Source organism: Megalopta genalis, chromosome 19 (genome assembly GCF_051020955.1).
Source record: "Megalopta genalis isolate 19385.01 chromosome 19, iyMegGena1_principal, whole genome shotgun sequence".
NCBI classification, from domain to species: Eukaryota; Metazoa; Arthropoda; class Insecta; order Hymenoptera; family Halictidae; genus Megalopta; species Megalopta genalis.
The window spans coordinates 1933374-1955026 of NC_135031.1; the positions used below are offsets into that span (position 1 = coordinate 1933374).

At 35.0% G+C, this 21653-nt stretch overlaps 1 protein-coding gene across 20 annotated transcripts in view; it reads left to right on the forward strand.

Moving 5' to 3' along the window:
- The window catches only part of Patronin (calmodulin-regulated spectrin-associated protein patronin), a 123123-nt gene that overhangs the window by 12213 nt on the left and 89257 nt on the right, over window positions 1-21653 (forward strand). The window contains exons 1-3 of one of the 20 annotated variants that reach the window (XM_076527330.1): window positions 9347-9625; window positions 10963-11100; window positions 11168-11276. The exons of the other annotated variants lie outside the window; for them this stretch is intronic. Of the exons in view, the coding sequence (XP_076383445.1) occupies window positions 11018-11100; window positions 11168-11276 (192 nt within the window). The 5' untranslated portion in view covers window positions 9347-9625; window positions 10963-11017. Of the gene's footprint in view, window positions 1-9346; window positions 9626-10962; window positions 11101-11167; window positions 11277-21653 lie in introns of those variants that run through there. 20 annotated transcript variants of the gene reach the window in all.

Genomic DNA, 21653 nt, shown 5'->3' on the forward strand with positions numbered 1-21653 from the left:
CAGTGCCGCGAAAGCTGCTGAACAAAACCTTACGAATCCGATGACCCAGATTACACAGCTACTTCACCGAGACTTTCGTGAGATATCGGCGCATAGGGGTAGTATCACGTCTCTCCGACTGAGAAACGGCTGATGCATTCTTTTTCGCGGAGAGAAACTATACATATAGACACATACGAATCAACATCTGCTTGCCGAACATTCATTTGGACAATCTTTGAGGAAAATTATCTGCACTGAAATTCATTCGGTATGTCGATCGAAATCCATTTTGAAATTAGTTTATCTAGTACAACGTATAAACTCTGGTCAAATATTAGCTGTATGCAAAAAGCATTAGTTGTCAGTTTTCACATAGATAATATATAATATATAATAGATAATATAATATATATAATATATATAATATATAATAGATAATATAATATATATAATATATATATATATAATATATATAATATATAGATAATATATAATATAAAAAAATGAGGTACATTTTACGGATGATTATTAGTGGTAATTATGAATATAATAATTGAAATACATTCTTTAGTAATATAATGTAACTGAAAGATCACACAAAATATATAACTAAGTTGATACAAAACAAATTAAGTAATATTCGAAACATTTTTCGTCATTTCGAATGATATTTTCAAGTTTTCGATTCCGAAAAATGGTGTTGGCTTTGTGCCAATGAGGTAATGAAACCATTTTCCTATTTCGGAAGTGAACGTCCTGCTGAATTCTCATTCGCCAAGAACCAAACAAATTGATCAACAGGCATGATTATAATATGTATACTATAATTATGTTTTTTTTATTATACATACACTGTAATACACTGTATTACACATACACTATGTATACACTTACGTATGTATATACTTAAAGATGTATGCGTTACTAAGTGATAAACTTAAATTGTAAGAATTAATGTATATTTGACAAAGACAGAAGCGGCCGCTAATAACTTTATTGTTAGTGCAACCTCTTTGAAATAAATCCAATATTATACATTGGAAATCCAATGAAATAAATCCAATATTATATATTAAATTTCTGTTTGACTGATGCTTGTTGCAATTGCTGAAGATAATTATTATTTCGCACAAAGATACGCAGTTCAATCATCATACGTGTACGGTTAATTTCAATTTACTTTTTTTTTATGTTCTACACCGTAAAGTAATCTAATGTAATATATTATTTATATTAATATTTTTAATTATTATTATTAATTTTATATTAATATAAAATTGTAAAATTATGATGAATAATTGAATTGATATGAAAAGAATAAAAATCTACGTATTTTTGCGGGAGTGTTCTAGTAAAATTGACTGAAGTCATGATTTCCGGAACCTTGTATTTTTTATAAAACAACTTGGTAACGTATACCTTCAATGTACGATGGTTCTGGTGTTAATTGCGAGTCGCCAGTGTCAGTGGACTCGGTGTCTAAATAAAGCGACGGCTGCCCCAATGATCTTGACGGATCGATCGCGTTTGGTCATATCCAGTGCACACCGGGATCGCACGGTGGCTTAGAATCGAGGCTTTTCCGGCTCGCTCGCATTAACATTGGACTCACGGCCGACCGAGTGAACTATCTTTCCAAGAGGAAAATCATCGCGACGAACCTTGACGATGCCTTCTAAAGCAATCGAGAAGCTCATGATTTATGCCTCGCATACCTGCGCCGTGCTCGTTCATCGCACGTTACACGATGCCGAGATCCTTTTTCTTTTCAAATATCTATGACTGTAAAAAAGATACCATATGTTGAAACTAAAAAAAATCAAGTTAACGCGTTAATTGAGCTGTGGAATATTGGATTTATGTACTTATTAGAAAAAATTATGAAATACAAATTATTCAAGAAAGAAAGAAATATCTATGCGGTTTTCGTTTTTTGCAATCGATTATTATCCAAAAAGATCGCAGTTCGATAATCAAAATCGATTTTCGAGTTTGATAAAAAAGAAAAAAACGTTAATCAGTGGGCGACAATCCTTTCGCTAAAAAGCTTAAAATTCATTTGAAAGATTTAAATACAATTAATGCATATTCATTTGAATTCCCCACGAGCAAAATTAATCGCGATAGCTTCGATTTTCAGTTAGTCGGTGGCTGACGAATTTTTATAAATTTGGTTTCCTATAATTAGTTACTTTGGAAAGCAAATGTTTGCATTATTTGAATCTGCGATTGTTACAGATACAAAAAAAAACGATGCTTGGAAGTTTATTTTTGTACCGATAATATATCTATAGAGGGATTAGTCTCAGAATGGAATTTACACCACACGGTCCAGAACATGGCTTTTATTCACCTGGTTCGCAGAGGATTAAATGAATTTAAGTTAAGCGACGTTTTACCGGAATTTATTGGGACTTCGTTTGACTTTTATCGTATAGCACGCGTACAAATTAATCAACGTACTAAATAAATTTCCACAGAGGAGGCTTTATGTGTTGATCCCTTACGTGTACTTTTATCAAATTAGTAAATGGCAACTTTATTTTGCAGCATTCGGAAAGTTCTTAGAATTATTTATAATTCCGTTTATCAGTTTTTATCAACATATTTCGTAAGGTACTCCTTCCAGCCGCATTAGATTAGACCTTAATCATGTGAAAATAGATAGTCAAATAACACTTTTTATGCTCTTGGTCGAAATGATAAGTAGTGTTGCGTCCAGAGACAAGGGCCATAAGAAGGTCCCACCATTGGGGAAACCCTCTCAGGCCCCAACAAGGGTCAAGGCAGACACCCCTCTCCAAGGGGTGATTCGTGCCTTGACCAATAATAAACAATCTACCCCCATCCACGGTGCTCTTCCACGACTTTCCAGCGTTGGAAGAGCATTCTTCCACCAGCGCTCGCAGAGAGTGCAACACAAAAAATAAAGTTCTCTAAGACTACTAGAGACCCTTCCACGTCATTAGTTTGCCGTAGGAAGCGCGAATCGAGCGTACAATAGTTCGGTCGCGCATGTACGTTAGGCGACTAACCGAACGTACGGACAAAACAAGTAGTAATCAGCATAAATTTGAATGTGTCAATGAATATTTAAATAGCATATTCTTCTTTCAGTGCTTTATACTTTATAATAAATATGCATTGGAGGGCGTGCGTTTCATTCGACTGGTTTTAATCGGAAAATGATTGAATTGTTGAGTAATTGCGAAAACCATAGCACATTCTCGCTCGGCGTGCTTAATTCTTGTGCATCGAGGTGGGATAATATAACAGAAGTAATTTGAATGTCATGATGACCGATGACATGCATATGAAACCCATGCAGTGTGCACAACCTTCATGAATACACATAATCTTATGATACAAATTCAAGGTGAAGGTAGCGTGCCAATTCAATGACTGCGAATATTCTGTTGGGAACAATTATTAACGTGTTGTATATTCTACTATATCTTACATTTAGTTTGTCAGTATTTATCGTATTTTATGTATTTGTATCATATTTTATATATTTTATCATATTTTATACATTTTATCATATTTTATATATTTTATCATATTTTACATATATTATCATATTTTACATATATTATCATATTTTACATATATTATCATATTTTATATATTTTATCATATTTTACATATATTATAATATTTTATCATATTTTATATATATTATATTTTATACATATATTTGAGGAGGTTTAGTTACAGGAGTTCGTGAATGATTTTCAATGTTCTTCTATGTACACCAAATACTTTATTTTTCTAAGAATTTCGCACTCGATCGAGTCAGCAGTAAGAGTCCTTATATTTTTTTTCTCGTACTCGCAGGAAAAGCCGACGAAGCGCTGAACGCAACAATTTTCTCTAATCGGTCAGTGCTAAGTACCTTGCTCTGTTCTTTTCTGAAAATTTGGTCGCGACTACGAATTTTGATCGCGTAACGAGATTTTCTTCAGGCCTGCTCGGCGCGTAACGTAGTCGGTTGCGGATCGGTTGTGGCCCAGCTGCGGTTCGTCGGCCGCGGAGCCCTTTGGAAATTCCGGAGTTTATGATACCAGCCTTTGCTATTGAGACCGCAAACGAAAGATTCTACAGAATGAAAAACATGCTTTGTCTACGATATTAATGGCACGCGTTGGAACGGGTTCCTCAAAAATAGCTTCGCTGTTGCTCGTATCATAAACTGTATGGCGAACATCTGTGGGGCAATCGTCCATCATGGCATGTACCGATGGCTGCTACATATTTTATTATAGTTTATATATTTGATCATATTTTATCACATTTTATCTTATTTCATACGTTTTATATATTTTATACTTAACGTGTGATTAAATTACACATGAACTTTTCAAGTACATTTAAGTTAACTTAGAGCAGTAAAAGTGAGAGGAAATAAATTAACTATACTAATATGTGCACTTAAGATTGTAAATTCTACTGTAATAACAGAATCATTTGCAGATCTACGATATCTTTGGTATAACATCGAAACAGATAAAACTTGATTTTTTTGCTATTGACCCCAGTGAATTTTGAAGTACTTTGTTTAGAACAATGTTTCCCAATTTCGATGCCCCTCAACCCACAATAGTAAACCAAGTTGTGAAATAGTTTAACACTGAAATATGTGCTTGAAATAAAAAGGGCGCGTACGTAAAACTGTTTTTAATTTCATATTTTTTAATGTTTCAAGTTACAGAAAATAATATTCCACATCGAAGTCTCCAAAACTTCTCCAGTTGCCAAAAATATTAATACGCCAATATTGTAGTCATCTTCTGAAATACTTCTGTTAACAAAGATTCTTCGTGTCGTGTGAAAGATAACGTAGATATGCGAGCGCTAACTTTTACCGAGGTCGAAAAATTCTCACTGGTTAGAAATTCCAAAACTATGCCGATTGCATCGAGTTCCAGCAATTCCCAGATAAGGTAATATGCTTTTGAATCGCTTCGGTTAACCTCGGCCACCATCGAGATGATCGTCATCGTAAACTACGCAACGAGAGAGTCTCGGAATCATTAACGATCGGCAGCCGCAGCTTTGTATTCCACCTTGGTTACGTCTCCAATCGAGCACGCCGCCTAATAATATGCATTCATTGCTTTTTAATGGGCTTCCATTAAACCTGAGAGCACAGCGTAATTCTTCGGGTATTGCGGCGGTTGGGCAAAAAGATCGTTTCTCACCTCGTAACTTCGCGTTCGTCAGGATTAACCAAAAAACGTTCTAGCAGAAATTCGCAACAGACCCTCGCCAGGTAGCATCAACGTTGTCTCTTTGCGTCGCATTCCATGTAATTTCATGGTACAAGCACGAAAGTTGCATTCTGCACTCGAGAACGTCTGGGTCGTGGGACCGAATTATTAAAGATAATTACACCGGGCACTATCTTCCGTCGAAAGCTTTTCTGCAGTGATCCTGAAGAACAGCGAAGCCGCAGCTTGCTCCCTCGTATTGGTCTATGATCACGCATTTACCCCACGCGGAACCCCATGCGCATACATAGACGATCCCCTGTAATTTTCCCTCGAAAGTAGCTTCTCGAGGTAGATTACCGTCACAATTAAGGGGACATTTTCTGATTACCCTCATTACGATGTACATCCGAAATATCTGCACGAAAGGAAGCTCGTCTTTTGCACAGTCGTATACTTTCGCGAAAATTCATGTCGGAGTTGGACATTATTCGAATTGTTTCGATTAAATGTTTATCTGACATTATTATCTAAGATATTATTTGTCATAAATTATTCTTTCTACTTATTCTTGAAAATCTCTGTTCCGATAATTTATTCGAATAATTCTTTGCAAAAATAATATCACAGTCAACAATTATTCGCATTATCACTCGAATAATTATACAATCTCTGTTCAAATTAAGAATTACTCGAATAGATAGAGTAATTCGTGACGAATAATGAACATTTGGAATAAAATATTCGGCTAAAATTTATTCATTCCGATAATTATCTTAGATAAATATTTATTCGAATAATTTTTCGTTCTTTTACGTAATTCCTTGGATAATTTCTAATTTTTCTATTTTGTTTCATGTCGAACAGGAAATTTTCAAATGATGTAAAAGACGAGGAGAGGGTTAGGTTTAACGATATAGCACAAGTTAAAAATATATTTAACTAATTTTTGCATACGTTCATGACCATCATTTAACGATGAACGTTTACCGAGCACATAAATAGCGAATAATATAAAATTTGTTCCACTTTCTTTCATTGTTATTAAGAGGACGCAGTTCGGTACACTTGTTAAGTTTACTTTAATTTATTTAAAACTGCGTGTCCATTTGTATACTAACATGAAGAACATAGACGTTCCGGTAATGGAACGGTTACTTAATTACAGTGTTAGAGCAGACACTGCAAGCCAGAATTAACACGTTTATTGCCACGCTAGTGCTCGTAAAAGTCACACAAAACCGGAACAACTTACTTCATAATACAAGAATAGAAAAGACAAAGTTCATGACGTCCAGTACTCGCATGGAATCAGCTTTGAGCTCATTTCAATATGAGTCTATTGGGTTAAATAACCTTTTCAATGTGTCGTACGTGCATACGTAGTACGGGTGAGAGCCATATTGTTTAATTGATGGTATTTATGAAGTATTTGATCTGTTGTTATGATGTATACAATTTATAACATGAACATTAGTACTTGTTGAGTTTTTATTTAAAATTAGGTAATTATAAAGAAGTGTAAAAGTTTATTATAATGCTTTAACACACGCCAATCGTATGAAGCCAGAACGAACAAAGACATAAAATAATCAAGATAAAATAAATAAGAATATATATAAATTATTAATAAATAAGAATTAAAATAAATAAGAATAAAGATAAAATTCATATTCTCTCGAAACAGATGTTCAAATAATACGAATTTAATAGAAAGCTGTGAGAATGATACAAAAAGAAGATATTTCTTCTACTTTCTTATTTTAGTCAACACTTGCAGGATTAATCGAATTGTAGAATTATAGGAGTCACATAATTATCGGAATGAAAATTATGAAAACGAATTTGATAGACTCGAATAAATAACGTAACGTGAAAGAGACTACCAACAGAAAAAATTAGTGATCGAAACTTCAAATATCTTGAAATTGGAAACATATGACACGCGGTCGTTTTTTCTTTCATCCACAAAAATATTAACATAATAATTCATTCATATTTGCAGTATATATAGAAAATATTAATCACTTCGTAACTACCGACAATTTAGTGATTCTATGACCCACTTGCGTTATTCAACGACCATTACTTGCACACAGTCAGCACCGAGGTAATTTAACGTTAGGTTTACGGGTTTAACTTGTATAATTTACTATTTTTGAGCTCGTGAAGCTATATTTATGAGGAATTTATGCCATAAATTTATTACCCGGAGTATACAGTGGCCCACAAAAGTGTTCATACATCTTTTAAGACGCGATAACATTTTTTGAAACTGAACTAAATAACTTGAACTTTTTTAGGTGATAGAGGAACTAGTCTACTAGACAATGACTAGAATGCAGGCATTGAAAGATTTAAAAAACTGTAGATTTTTTTATAGCTTTTTGTCAAAAGTGTCAAAAATTGTGACGAATAATATTTTTTAAATTTTCATTATATGAAAAAGTCCAGATGAAAAAGCTAAAAAACGGGAGTTTTCTATTTTTTGTCATTGTTATCATCTAAAAACAAAATTCAAGTCATTTAGTACAATTTTAAAAAAGTTATTACATTTTAGAACGTGTATGAACACTTTTGTGGGCCACTGTGTGTATACATGTTCATATACATGAAAAAAATTGTGCTTATCAATCAATGACAGCATCAATGACTTTAAAAATTCCGACAAAAATAACCTTGAATAGAAACTATTTTTTGCATTCTATCAGTCTCTCGATACCAGCCAAATTCTATATAAGTTAATTTTCTATAATTCTATAATTTCTATAATTCTTGGCTGATTTATCTAGTATATGTATTAAAATAGCTAAAATTTTCACAGAAATTTGTGAAGCTCGAATTAGTCCCCATGATTTTTCAGCCCATTTCGATGGTTTAATAATTGTTAAAATTTAAAAACAAATTGATTTTCGATAGAAAAACAAGGTCATCATTATATTTTTAAATGAAACTAAGTAATTTTAATTTTATAGTATTGTAAGCGCCGTCGAGACAAATTCAACATTCTGCTACATGATGAAATTCAGATGATACTAAAGGAAAAATTGTCATGAATCGATTGTCATAATATTTGGTTTTATATAATTTTTTCTTTTGCTTTATGTGCAAAGGTTAGGACGCGGGGCTGCAAAATCGTGGGGACTAATTTGTGACTCACCCTGTATATAATTCTGTTTTTCTGTTCTGTATTTAACAGCACGTTTCGTGCTGAGCTCTTTTTGCTCGATTTTTCTCTCAGACCGTTTGATTTTTCGACCAAAGATTGATACATCCTTTGTCCTATACCGCTTTTGTGTAATGTCTCATTCTTCTGGTGGACACATATTCATCAGTCTTAAACGTATTATAACGTGCATCTACACGGAACTTGTTAAAGGATCGAAGTCGCGTCGACATCTTGGTAATTAGCGACACGTCCTATTGGGAAATATTATCGTTACTCTTATAAAGCAATCTGAGACTTTTAGAGCAGCTTTTAGCGCCCCGTAAACCAAGCCTCGTGTAAGACCCAATTGGGTCGAATCGCGCGGCGGAAAGTTCGTCGCGCGTTCGAAAAGAAGAAAAGATTGACTTTTCACGGGATCCCGTGAAACGTCCGAGCTTTTGGTATCCATTCACCAGCGGTAATCGCAGCTGCGGCACACGGGGCTGATTTTATGTGAATCAGAATGATTCGTCCGCCCCCTCCCCATCCCCCTTCTCTCTATTCCGTCGACCTAACGATCCCAGTTTGTACGAGTGCACGGGCTGAGGCACCGCCAGCTGACTCACGCAGCCACCACGAGCCGTCGTCGTCTCACCACGCTCTCTCTCTCCCGAGAGAATGAAGCCACGTTTCGCCTCTAGTCTCGTTCCAAACTCGGAACACATCTGTTATTCGCGGTCAGTTCCGTTCTCTGGCGGCTCGATCGCCGCCGATCGACGCGCCGCGATCCGGCACCACCCCCGCGATCTTCTCGACGGATTCGAAAACGACGGTACCACTCTGATCGATCCGAAAATCGAGCCAGAAAATTACCGAGCGAACTCGCGCCTCCGCGAAACTACTCTGCCGTTCGTTGTGCTCGGATAACGCGACAACTGCGAGGAGATCTACACCAACGGAAGATGATCTACGCGCGGGCTACCGCGAAGATCAACGGAGCAGAAGCGAACCGAATTCTCGTCCAAGTTTATCGCTTTGATCGCGTTTCGGTTCGGTTCGATTGTTCCCCGACATTTCGTGCGGTGCTACGAAATATGTGATTTGGTGGAACGTTGAAGTTTCGGCTACCGAACTTCGCGCGAACTTGCTTCGATTGATCAGCCCTGCGCAGTGCGCGGTGCGGCAAAGTGGAAAAACAATGTGCTACGCTGCTTTTATTGTTCTTCGTGCTTCGCGTCGAATGTTCGTGCGTTCGTGAATGAATTGTCCTCGTACGGCAGTTGCTGTGAGTTGATCGGATGTGCAGATGCAATCCCTGGCCACTGAATTTGAATCATTTCCTCATGATTTTGTCGAAATCATTTGTTAAACATTGCGATGATCCATTGCGCGTTTTATTCGTCTGTATTAAAAAAATTAGTTCGTGGAACATGAAACGATCGATTATCTTCGGTTATCTTCGGAGAAGTATAAAAGAGAAATGAATTTGTATATTGCAAATTGTATGTATATTGCAACTGCTATAGAAAATTTTGTAGGAAGATTTTGATAGAATAATCGGTTTAGCCACGCGCAGAGAAGTGACTCGAACACGATCCAGATGTTCTCAGTGACATTCAAAGAAGAACACCCGGCACACAGAATTAAACCAGTAGTATTGAATTAGATGCATTTACGATCGAAATGAGTTGGTGCATTTTCTAACGTTGATAAGATTAAAAGCAATCAAGAATATAAATATGTTAGATGAATTTATTAGAATAATTGAAGAACGAAAGGCATTTCTATTTTGATTACTATTTCTCGAAATCGATGCTGAAAATTACCATTTTGCAGAAAGATCCGCAGTGTAGCGTGACGTATTGATAAATTGAAATTATCATTACAATGTATAATGAAAATCAATTATATACAATGAATATCAATTCGTACATTTACCTGTTCGTCAGATTTTATTTAATAAATAAACATTGAATCGTATCCATTCCTGATAAAAATGAATTGCAATATGAAACTGTAGAAAACTGAAAATAATAGTAGAATATCACTGTTTGAAACAGTGACTTGTTGAAATAATTAAAGAACGATTGAAGTGTTCATCCGTTCGATATTCCTTGCACTTGATGCAGAAAACTCGTGTTGCATTTTTGACATCCGAACGCTCATAGACAATTCGTTATTAAGAACTAGAAAAGTGAGACGTTCCCAATGCACGAACGCCCATAGACAATTTACAATTTACGATGCAGATTTAGAGCTAGCAAAATGAAACGTTCGTAATACGCGGACACAGTGACAATTTGCCATTAATAACTCGGATTTAGAAGTAGAAAAATAGAACGTTTTCAATATGTGAATACCCGTAGACAATGTGCCATTTGTAACATAGATTCAGAGCTAATGATATTAAACATTTTTGATATACGAACACCTATAGATAGTGTGCCATTTCTGACACAGATTCAGAGTTAGCAATGTGAAACGTTTTCAATGCATGAACACCAATAAAAAATTTGCCATTTATGATACAGATTTAAAGCAAAAAATATGAAACGTTTTCAATGGTCAGGGGGTTTCTGTACAATTCGAACCGCAGTAGTTGAAACATCTGAATCCTTGCAGCGCCCGGCGAACCTTGCAGTGTATCCTTTACGAGAGTAGTGTTACGAGGGACTAAATGGTTCAAAGTGTTCGTGGATATCAGTGTCCAAGCGAGACTCGGCCGGCTAGAAGTTCCGGGATCTCGATGCTCCTGCGGAGGTATAAATCGTATATTGTGCAGTGGTATTTCTGGTGACGTTATTGTCTGAGAGACAGCGATTTCCAGGATGACGAGTGAGGTGATGCTGGCGCCCACCGCGGCGCCTGGGACGTCCAGACGAGAAATAGACGACGTCAGAGACATGGTTAGAAACGCAACCGTCACCACCGTTTATGTAAGTTCCGAGACTCTCTGTGATACCGTGTTATGTAGGCCACGCGATTACGATAAACTCCATCTGGATTGCGAAACGTGCGAGCACGCGACCCTCTCCCCCGATGGTCGGGTCAAATCTGACCCTCGATTATGTTCCCGAGAATCGATTATTCTAAACAATGTACGAGATTGGATCGCGAATAAATCGAATTCGATAAAATTTTATTCGAATAACATTTCGAATAAATTCTTCGCATAAAACTGTATTCGAATAAATTCTTCGCATAAAACTGTAATCGAATAAATCCTTCGCATAAAACTGTATTCGAAAAATATTTCGAATAAATTGTTCGGATAAAATTTTATTCGAGTAATATTGCAAATAAATTGTTCGAATAATATTTTATTCGAAAAATATTTCGAATAAAATTGTGTTCGTATAATGTTTCAAATAAATACTTCGAATCAGATTTTGTTCGAGTATTTTAAACGAATTCTCCGAATATTTCGAGCACAATTTTATTCGAAATTTTATTCAAAATATTGTATTAATATAAAGAAAGAAAGTCGGGAGTCAATCGACGAAAGACGTTTCTCCAATTTTTATTTTCGTAAAATGACGTGTGGAAATGAGAATTTGCATAAAGATCCACGGTCTACTTATCTGTATGTATGTATATCAGTCTGTGAAATTTCATCGAGCTCTGAACATTCTAACGTATGCTACGAGCAATTTAGCAGACGCACGAGTCACACTCAACATCGACCCTGAATAACGCTGGATGAACGTGATGTTTCTTCTTTTTATCAAATTGCAAAGATCTGCCACAGAGAGACGTTCCAAGTACTTCAGCATGTTTCTGCTTTGTATCTTCTTGTTTCCGAAAATAAAATCGAAGTTCTAAGGACGACGTAACTGTAATCCTGCAGAAGATGTTCGTGTTCGTATAATACACAAAGATAATACACAAGAGCTTTCAAAATAATATACTTCATTTGATACTGCCGCGAAGAAATTGAGTCGGGTTACTTTTTAACCATACCTCGTATTTATCAAACCTTGGGTTGATTCATAAGTGTTTGCACTTCTGTCTAACAAGAAGGGAAACCGTTTCTCATTTAAATATTTATTTGAAATTAATTTACATACTAAATGCTACAGCATTGTTCGATGAAGGCTGTGTATTGCTGAGTGTTGTATCCCGTTGTAAACGGGATCATTTTTGTGCTGTTTGCTTGATAAACACGATCTTCTTTATGCATTGCTCAGATGTTACAGGAAGCTTCAATAGTTTTAGAAACACAACTAATTTCATAAAATAAATTTTACATTGTAAAATATGCAGATGCTAGTCTATCAAACCAGTCAAAATAATAATAATAGTGATAATAATTAGGCAAAAAGTACTCTGGTTATGACTCGTTAGTTATTGTAATTGATTTATAACAATTCGACAAAAAGTAATCTGATTACTGATTCACGATTGTAATTAATTTATATTAATTGGACAGAAAGTAAGCTGTTTGATAATTAACGATTATAATTCCTTAGTTATTATAAATTATTATAAATTAGTTATAATATTATAATATTATATTATTATTATATTATATAATTGTTATTAATATTATAATATTATAAATTAGTTATAATAACTAACGAGTCATAATTGTTAATCATTAATCATATTACTTTTTGCCCAACTCTGCGCTTGTCTGACTTGTTGTTATAGTGCAAGAGGTTAAATAAATCCAACCCTATCATTCTTATAAAATAATACACACTATATTCGATTTTAGGGCTCGATACTTTTAGTATTAGGAATTATGTACAGTAAGAAATGAAAAGCTACGCATGGTCCAGCTTGATATTTCTTACAATCATATTGCGAGTTTTGTAACTCTAAAACGAAGGAGTTTCTGTCGAGCTTATCGCAACAAAGAGTTTGTTTCCCACGCCATCCGTTCGACCCCCATTTTCGTCCCTGTTCGTCAGTATGTTAAAAAGTTACAGAATCGTGCCAAATATCGAGCTCGAATAAAAGAGATGTTGTCAACGTGGAAACTCTGTTTTCGACTGTCAACCCACGCTATCGAAATTGCGTCAAACGTTCACTTTTTCCGATGTACCGAATAGGAAATTCGCTGTCGACTAGCAACGAACCGCGAGCCATCGCGTGATCCGACTTTTTGATCTATTAGCAATATGCGTGCCTGAGATGCATTTATTCGATACTCCCAATAACCAACGAAGCAGCGTTAGACGAAGTTCTGCCAGTTGATATTGATAGCCGAAGAGATCGTTGCTTCAACGCAGAAGTATCGAGTACAATAATTCATTATTTACACGCAAAATTCGGATTCAAGCTTTGCTGGTGTTAGCTCGATGTGCAGTCGGGTATTCGCCCGATTTTGCTCGCTAAAATTATTTTGTTCACTATATAATTTTAGCTTAAAAAAGATAATTATAGACAAATATAAATTATTAATAAGATATGTAAAATATTATTTCTATTATTTAATCAATTTAGATTTATTCTTGGTGTATTAACATAATGGGAATAATTTTAAACATTAAAGCAAATTTTATTATTATTCCCGTTGTATGAAGACTATATAATTACTAAAAAACATGTAAAAAAACTGAAAACAAAATTATCAAAATGAATCAAAAACAAATTAAAGATCATGAAAAACTACATGAAATTATTACGATGTATTGAAAACCGTCATAAACTATTGTAAAAGTATTAAAAAGTATTGGTTATAGTAAGAGAATCTAAAAACAATGTAAAACTATTCAAAACAATCTTATACTTTGGTTTTGTCTTATTTAATAAATCACCTATAAATTATAAGGCATCTTCGAACTTAAATCGTCTTAAATAAAAAAAAAACAATAAAAGAAAAGTGAAAATTGCTGAAAACTACATTGTATACTTGCTTAAAAGGTGTCCATAAAAAAATGAACACAAATTTTAAAAAATCGCTATCTGGCTAGCTTTTTGGACCTAACATTCCACTGTGCTTCGAGCCGAGAAACATAACATGAGCGAATCTGCTGGAACTGTTATTGTTCAACGACAATGTCAGTTGTTCACTGTCGCATTGTGTGATCGCGGCGATAAAGGACAACTGTGTCAAGGACAAGATTTCACTCTCGAACCATGAAGCGGTCACGGTGTCTGAGCAACAATGGTTGTTGAGAATCTGCATGCCCTAACATTTGTTACGGACAGAGGTTTGTCCAAACGTTCTCGCTTTTCTCAATTTGTTCATTGGTATCAAATTAACAAGATGGACGATCAATGTAGTAGAAAGTCGAAAACAAGGGCATGGAATAAACCAAGATGAAGAGAAGACGATATCGAATACGGACTGATAGAGAAATACAAACAATACACTCGTAATTTCACCGAAAACAAGGACATGAAATAAAATTGGCTTAAGATAAAATCGAAGAGGAGTCTGTCTATCTTGTTTTCTTTACTTCAAGCGCTTCAAGTGTAGCTTTGTTGTCCTCGCCATCGGTAGATTTAAAACAGTCTCATATATGTAGTGCCATTTCTTTGTGTGCAAGATCCATAGCTATCGAAAAGAAGTTGTATCTTTTGAAATTTAGTCAAGAGTTCTGACAAGAGTTTATCCATCACGCTATTTTTATTTAAAATGCTCCGAGTAGGCGTGACATCGTTGCCCTTATTTCCGATGAATTTAGGGCAGTGGTTCGTGATGCCATTTGTTTATACATCTGATCCAAAGCAACTTCGAAGAAGTTATGTATCTTGTTCCTTTCATACATACTTCGAGTGGGCGTGGCTTTGTTGCTCTCACTTTGAACGACTTTAAAATAATGCCACTTATGTGTGCATCTGATTCAGATCAGCCTAGAATAAGTTAATCCTTTTCAAATTTAGTCAGAATTTCACTTCTTATGTAAAATGCTCCAAGTGGGCGTGGCTTTGTTGCTCTCATTTCCAACGAATTTAAATTAGTACCACGGTTATTTATTCGCATATGTTATCCATAACAATCTAAGAGAAGCCAAACCTTTCTGAATCGAGTTAAAATTCTGTCAGAAAACTGTCTTATCTCGATCCCTCCGTGGGGTATGGTCTGAGTAGCCATGACTTTGTTACTCCCGACTATATAAAAATCCAACTTCGCGGTCCAAAAATGACTCTTTGTTAATCCCAAATTTTTCTGCTGTTCCATAGTTTCGTTTGTATAGCGGTATGGAGCAAACGATGCTCGAAACGCTACGGCACTGGCCATTGATTGCTAAAGACGGACGGCGGCTCGACAACGCTCCCATAAATCGCAACGGTATAATTTTCGTTATGCTCCGGGTGTTGTCGACTCGTTGCACAACTAATTAATAGGGTGATCACGTATTCCATCCGCGGAGCCAGCCAGTCCCGCGTCTGCACGGGATCCCAAGCTTCCTCTCCGTTTTGCGTGGACTGTTCCGAGCCGCGTAGGCTCGGTATGACGACCGGCTACCTACTTGCGCAGACCAGTCGGATGTCACGAGAAATCACATTCTTTCGCGAGTATAACTCTTCGACAAACAGAACGTTGCTTCGACGAAACCGGCGCGTCTCGTCCGATGCGACGTGGGCAAACAACGTCTAGCCACTGGTGATAATAATAGAGCACGAATGCGAGACACCCGGTGTATTTTTCGATGCAGCGAGGCTCGACATAGTCGGGAATAGAAAAATCGAATGTGGAAGCTCGAGCGATTTTATGTGAAATGTGTTGCATCCACAGAAACGTAAATATGTTTTCTGTGTAAAGATGAATGCAAACTAGGGTAGTGGAGCAAGTTACTGTGGGATAGTCAATTACTGTGCCTTTAGTATAATTAACTTTATATTTATCGAATAAGTCATATTAGTTTCCTATTTAAATTCAATTAGTGACATTCACATGAGGTTGAAATTAAACCTGTAAAAGTCGAGAGATCTTAAAATACTACAAAAATCATTCGAATCTTTTGATACTGAATTGAAAACCGTTTCACGGTTTTACTTTTCTCCTGAATGCATAAAATCCACAGTCTAGTTATGAAGTATTTGTACATTTAATGATATAAAAATATATTGAATATTCTTTCATGATTCTGAAACATTGTCCAATTACACCGCAAAATATGCATGTATCTTATTTTTACTAACTTGCCATTTCAATTTCTTTGAATTTACAGTGATCCATTTGAAACTTCTTTATTTGCAATGTTCTAAAATAAATATTGAAAACTGACATTCGTAAGACTTACAATCATTAACGACTACACCGCGGATTTTATGCATTTGTAATAAAAATGGCTTCGTGAAACTTAAGATAATGAAAACATTCAAAGAGTTTGAAAACATCTATTGTATTATTTTGATTTCGCTAAAATTATTAAAAATGATATGTCATTTCTATCTGACTCATGTTTGTTGGAATCGATGAAGATAATTTTTATTTTCCATAAAGAGACCACAGTCTATTAATAACTGAGTATATATGGAACCATATGAACACATATGAACCATATATGGACTAACTAAATCATGAAATCTTTACTGTCGGGTCACTAAATGTGAAATGCATAAATTTTATAATAAAATTGTAGAGTGAATGTGCAAGTTCATACTTAGTTACCTAATGATACAGTGAAAAATGTGATGCATAAAATTTATAAAGTCAATGGGTTTGCAATTATATTTAGGTGATTGCAATTAATAGATCGCCCACGTACTTTTTAGTGGCAGTGCACAAACGAGTGTTTCGCTAATATTTGTTTTCAGCACGCGGGTTCGACACGAGACGCGAAACGATCCGCGAAGGATCGTGGTAAAGAGCAGAACGTTAAAATATCTCATTGAACGTATCCTCAGACCTGCCGGCGCACGTGTTGTGTCACAGATGAATAAAAAGCGGTGGAAAGCGTTGATCAGCGTTACCATAGAAGGAAACGGCTCGTTCTCACATTTCGATCCGCCTACAAGGATCGCAGAGGTCTCACGGTGAGAGTGAACGAGCATTCTCGAACGACTAATTCTTCTAATACAGCGAGCCAATCGTTCGGTCGTAAGAAGTTTCATTTGCCATTAATCAATAATGATTCGGCCGATCGTAGCTTAGGTCTGCAGAATTTATGCACAATAAATCACTAGATCGTCGCGGAGCTTAGTAGAGTATAGTAAATTCTCCCTAATTGACACTCGGATTGTGCACAAAAATGGACAATTTGGGAAGAGGAAGTGCGATTATTCGAGTCTTGCGGCTTCTTTTTATATTTGTTGACAGTCGGTGTCTATAAAAACGAGTCGCAAAACTCGAATAATCGTATTTCTTCTTCCCAAATTAGGGAAAATTTACCGTATCAGGTCCAAAAAGCTGGCCAAAATATGATTTTTCAAATCTTGCGTAAGAAGAAAAATGTTGGTTGTCTGCACTATTGAAATATTATATTAATTAAAATATCGTACAGTTATTAGGATCGTTTGTATGTGATGTAAATTTGTTCATTATTTCTTTACAGACACTTTTTAAACAGGTATACATTATAGTTCCTAGCAATTTTCACTTTTTTATTGTTTGTCTGTTTAAAATTATTCAAGTTTGAAGATGCAAGAAAACAACAAAGCAAGAAGAAGATGCAAATGGAGATGCAACGAAGAAAGAAATTTTTAGGCTTTCAAGCGAGTCCCGATGTTCTTGAAAATCGCGTCATTCGAATGCAAAAACGAATTGTCTGCCAAGATGTGTCAATGTGTCATTTACAATTATTCTTTGTACTGCTGTGTATGGAGCAAAATAAGGCACATATTAAATAATATATTATACCTATTATTGTATAAGAGTATGACTTATTCAATGAGACAAAATTAAAGTGTAAAATTGTTTTGATTAGTTTTTAATTATCTCGAGTTGTTTTTACCAAATAAAATAGTTTTAATAAAATAGTTAGTTTTAATAAAATAGTTTTTAATGGTTTTTGATACACTTTGATAGTTTCGCATTGTTTTTCATGACCTTTTTTCGTCGATTTTGATTGTTTTCAGTTTCTTTTACATGTTTTTTTAATAATGATATAGTTTTTATACCTTTCAAGTAATAGAAATATTTATTTCTCAATGCTTATAATTATTCTCATGATGTTAAAATATCATAAATAAATAAATAAATAAGCATGTTTTGATTCCATTAAATAATAAAAATCATATTTTAGATATTTCCTTAATAATTTGTATTAGTTTGTAATTATTGTTGTTTGTTTATAATAATTTTTATTCGTTTATAATTATTTTTTCTACTTGTAAATGTTATAAATAAATTAACAGGTACATTTTGGACACATTAAGCGCAAAAAATAATTTTGGCTTGTGAAATCCAGTAAATACGTCTCTATGCGGCTGCCAATTAAATAGTCAACCGTGACTCTTTTGCGACTAGAATTTCCGCGGAATTAAAGTTCGCAAACTTTTTAACGAAGCAAAGCCTCGACAAAAGGCGAAGAAGTAACAAGGCGATCGGAGCCTGGAATTTCGAATTGGCTCTTCGACTTGGCCAGGTCTCCCGTCCTTTTGGGCACGCAATGATTCGCTTTGAGTGCGGCGAAACACGACGTTAATGATCTTACTGAAATGCTGAAGAGGCCACTTCGAAATAAATTCTGAAAGTCGTGTATCGCGGTGCGTCGACTCGCTCGAGAGTTTTTTTTCTAGTGCGGTGCTCTTTCTAGCTGCTCTTTCTAGCTGCTCTTTCTAGCTGCTCTACTCGAGCAACTCGAGTTTCCTTCGAATCGTCACCCCGTCATCACCTCTGCACAGTCGAACATGAAATCCTCGAGGATCGACGAAAATGCGTCGATAGTGTCTACGGAGGTTGCTCACGCTTTGCCTTGGGAAATAAGCTGGCTGGATAAAAATAGCGAAAAAGATTCGGTCGCGGTGGAAGTTTTCCTGAATTTAGAATGGAAGAAGGTGTAAGATCTCTTTTTACAACAGAAAAAGTTAAATAAACATTTACAATTAAATAATTATATATAAATTATATATTATTATATAAATTAAATTGATAAATTTCACATGACACATTAACCTCTGACAGCAATGTAACAACCAATCGATAATTCATATTTATCTATTTTCCTCACCCACGTCCTTCTTATCAGACTTGGACATGTTTGAGATGACATTATTTGAAAGATTATATACGATAAAATATTGTTATTTTAAAAGCGACCACATGCATGGAAATAATTATGAAATAAAATATCATGTTATTTTAAATAATATTTGCACATTTGAAATGACATTATTTGAAATATTATTTCAAATAACATGTTATTACATCAAATATTTGAAATAATATTTCAAATAATGTCACTTCCAATGTGCAAATAATATTTAATTTGAGCTACAATATTTTTAAATTGAAGGAAAAATTATTTGTTGATATGTATCTTCTTTTAGGAGAAACTACAAAAGAAGATAGTTTTGCCACATTGTTGGTAAAAATGCGTTTTGAATATTGACTTTGTCAATCTATATTTATCAATCTATACATCCATATGTTATATTAAATATTCATTTATATGAAAACTCTGCTGTTTATACTAAAATCTTATCATTTTATGACAGTATGAATCAATGTAGGAACATATCCATCTTAAAATTATTAACTAGGTCAAACATTTTTACGTTGTTTACAACCATCTGTACTGAATTATACTTACTGATATTCAAATACTGAAGTTATTTGAACTATTCGAATCAGATAAAAGAATAAACGCTTTTGGCTTTGTTTTTCTTATTTTAATATATAAGATTAGAAACGTTTCTGTATTTATTTATGCTCCTGAGTTGTTTTGATCTGATTTATTCGAGTGCAGAGCTAATCAGCATAATGCTGTCGAGAATCCTTATGGAAATAAGCATGTCTGTGGAGCAAGCGATGAAAACAGGAATTCAATTAAAACTTGTTTCACGATACATATTTTTCCTTGATCCAAAATGCTGTTGAGAGGTCGACATAAATTCAGCACTGTCGTTCTTATAAAGCAACGTACGTCGATTACTTTCAGTAAACTCGTTAAATTTAGTGTTAAGATCAACTTAGGACATTTATATTTTTCACAAAGATCTATTGTCTACTTACGATGCATTTTATGCGACAAGAGCACAAGTAGCGAAGAAAATCAGATCGAGTTTGGCATTTCCCGAGGAACACGGCTCGTCCTCTCCTTGAGAACAAGTCTCGTAAATAATCGATCGAATATGCTGATCACCTTTGATCCGTTCCGCTATGAAAGCGCTATCACCGTACAAGATCACCTTCAACTTTCGAAATTAGCTCTATCTTGTAGAAATGGTGTACGCGTGGGTGCGCGTGGGTGTGCGGACACCGTATTAACGTTATTCTCATGGCCCGAGTCCGTTTAGAAGTAACCACCCATTGCTCGCGCGTACATACTTTATTGCCATAACTCGCATCAACGATTTACCTTTCAATTATGTGTCCGCGTTTCCGGTATTTCGCAACCGAGTGCTCGTTATATTAGCAATTCACGCGTTTACGAGCTGCCATTTGTTGGTGCCTTTGTTGCACCGTTTGACTATCGTTTAGCTTGATTTTTCTGTATAAAGCAACCACGGGGTATACATATGTAGATGCCAGAGTTGGACATAATTCGAACTATTTCGAATAAATACGTACATCTAAAATAATTATTCGAATGAATTCTTTCTAGTTGGATATTAATTATTCTATCTAATTTTTATTCAATCTAATTCAATCTATATAATCTATTTTAGTCTTAATTTTCATTCAAATCGATTATTTTTCGAATTAATTCCTGTACAAATAAATTCTTATTCGAATAACAAATAACTTCTTTCGCAATAATATTAGATGTACCCCGACAAAAATCCCTTGAAGATGAATTTTTCATTTTTCGTTGCATATTATTTATGCAATTGAAGATTGCATTATCATACTTGAAATTAAAAAAATAACAAAATAATCGATATTTGTATTTTCAAACAACAATATTGGACCTAACGGCTCGAAATGAATCATTTGAGATAGTTATTTCTTATTTTCATAAGAAATCAAATTTGCCCAGGTTTGATAGGGCCGTACAACATTCGATAGAAGTACATCTATCAAATTTTGGACAACTTGAATAAGAAAACTTTTGAACATGTTTCTTCAAATTACGTCAACCCAAGTTTAAGAACATCTGGAGTGAACAGTTGCAAACTATCGACTGTTGATCTTTCAATATGAAAGATCGACAGTCGATTTGAAGCGAATCAGTTTGATTCAAGCATTTGCATTAATCTCGAGAAGAACTGAAAGATCAGGTTTGGCTGGGGCTGTTTGCGTCACAGAAAAT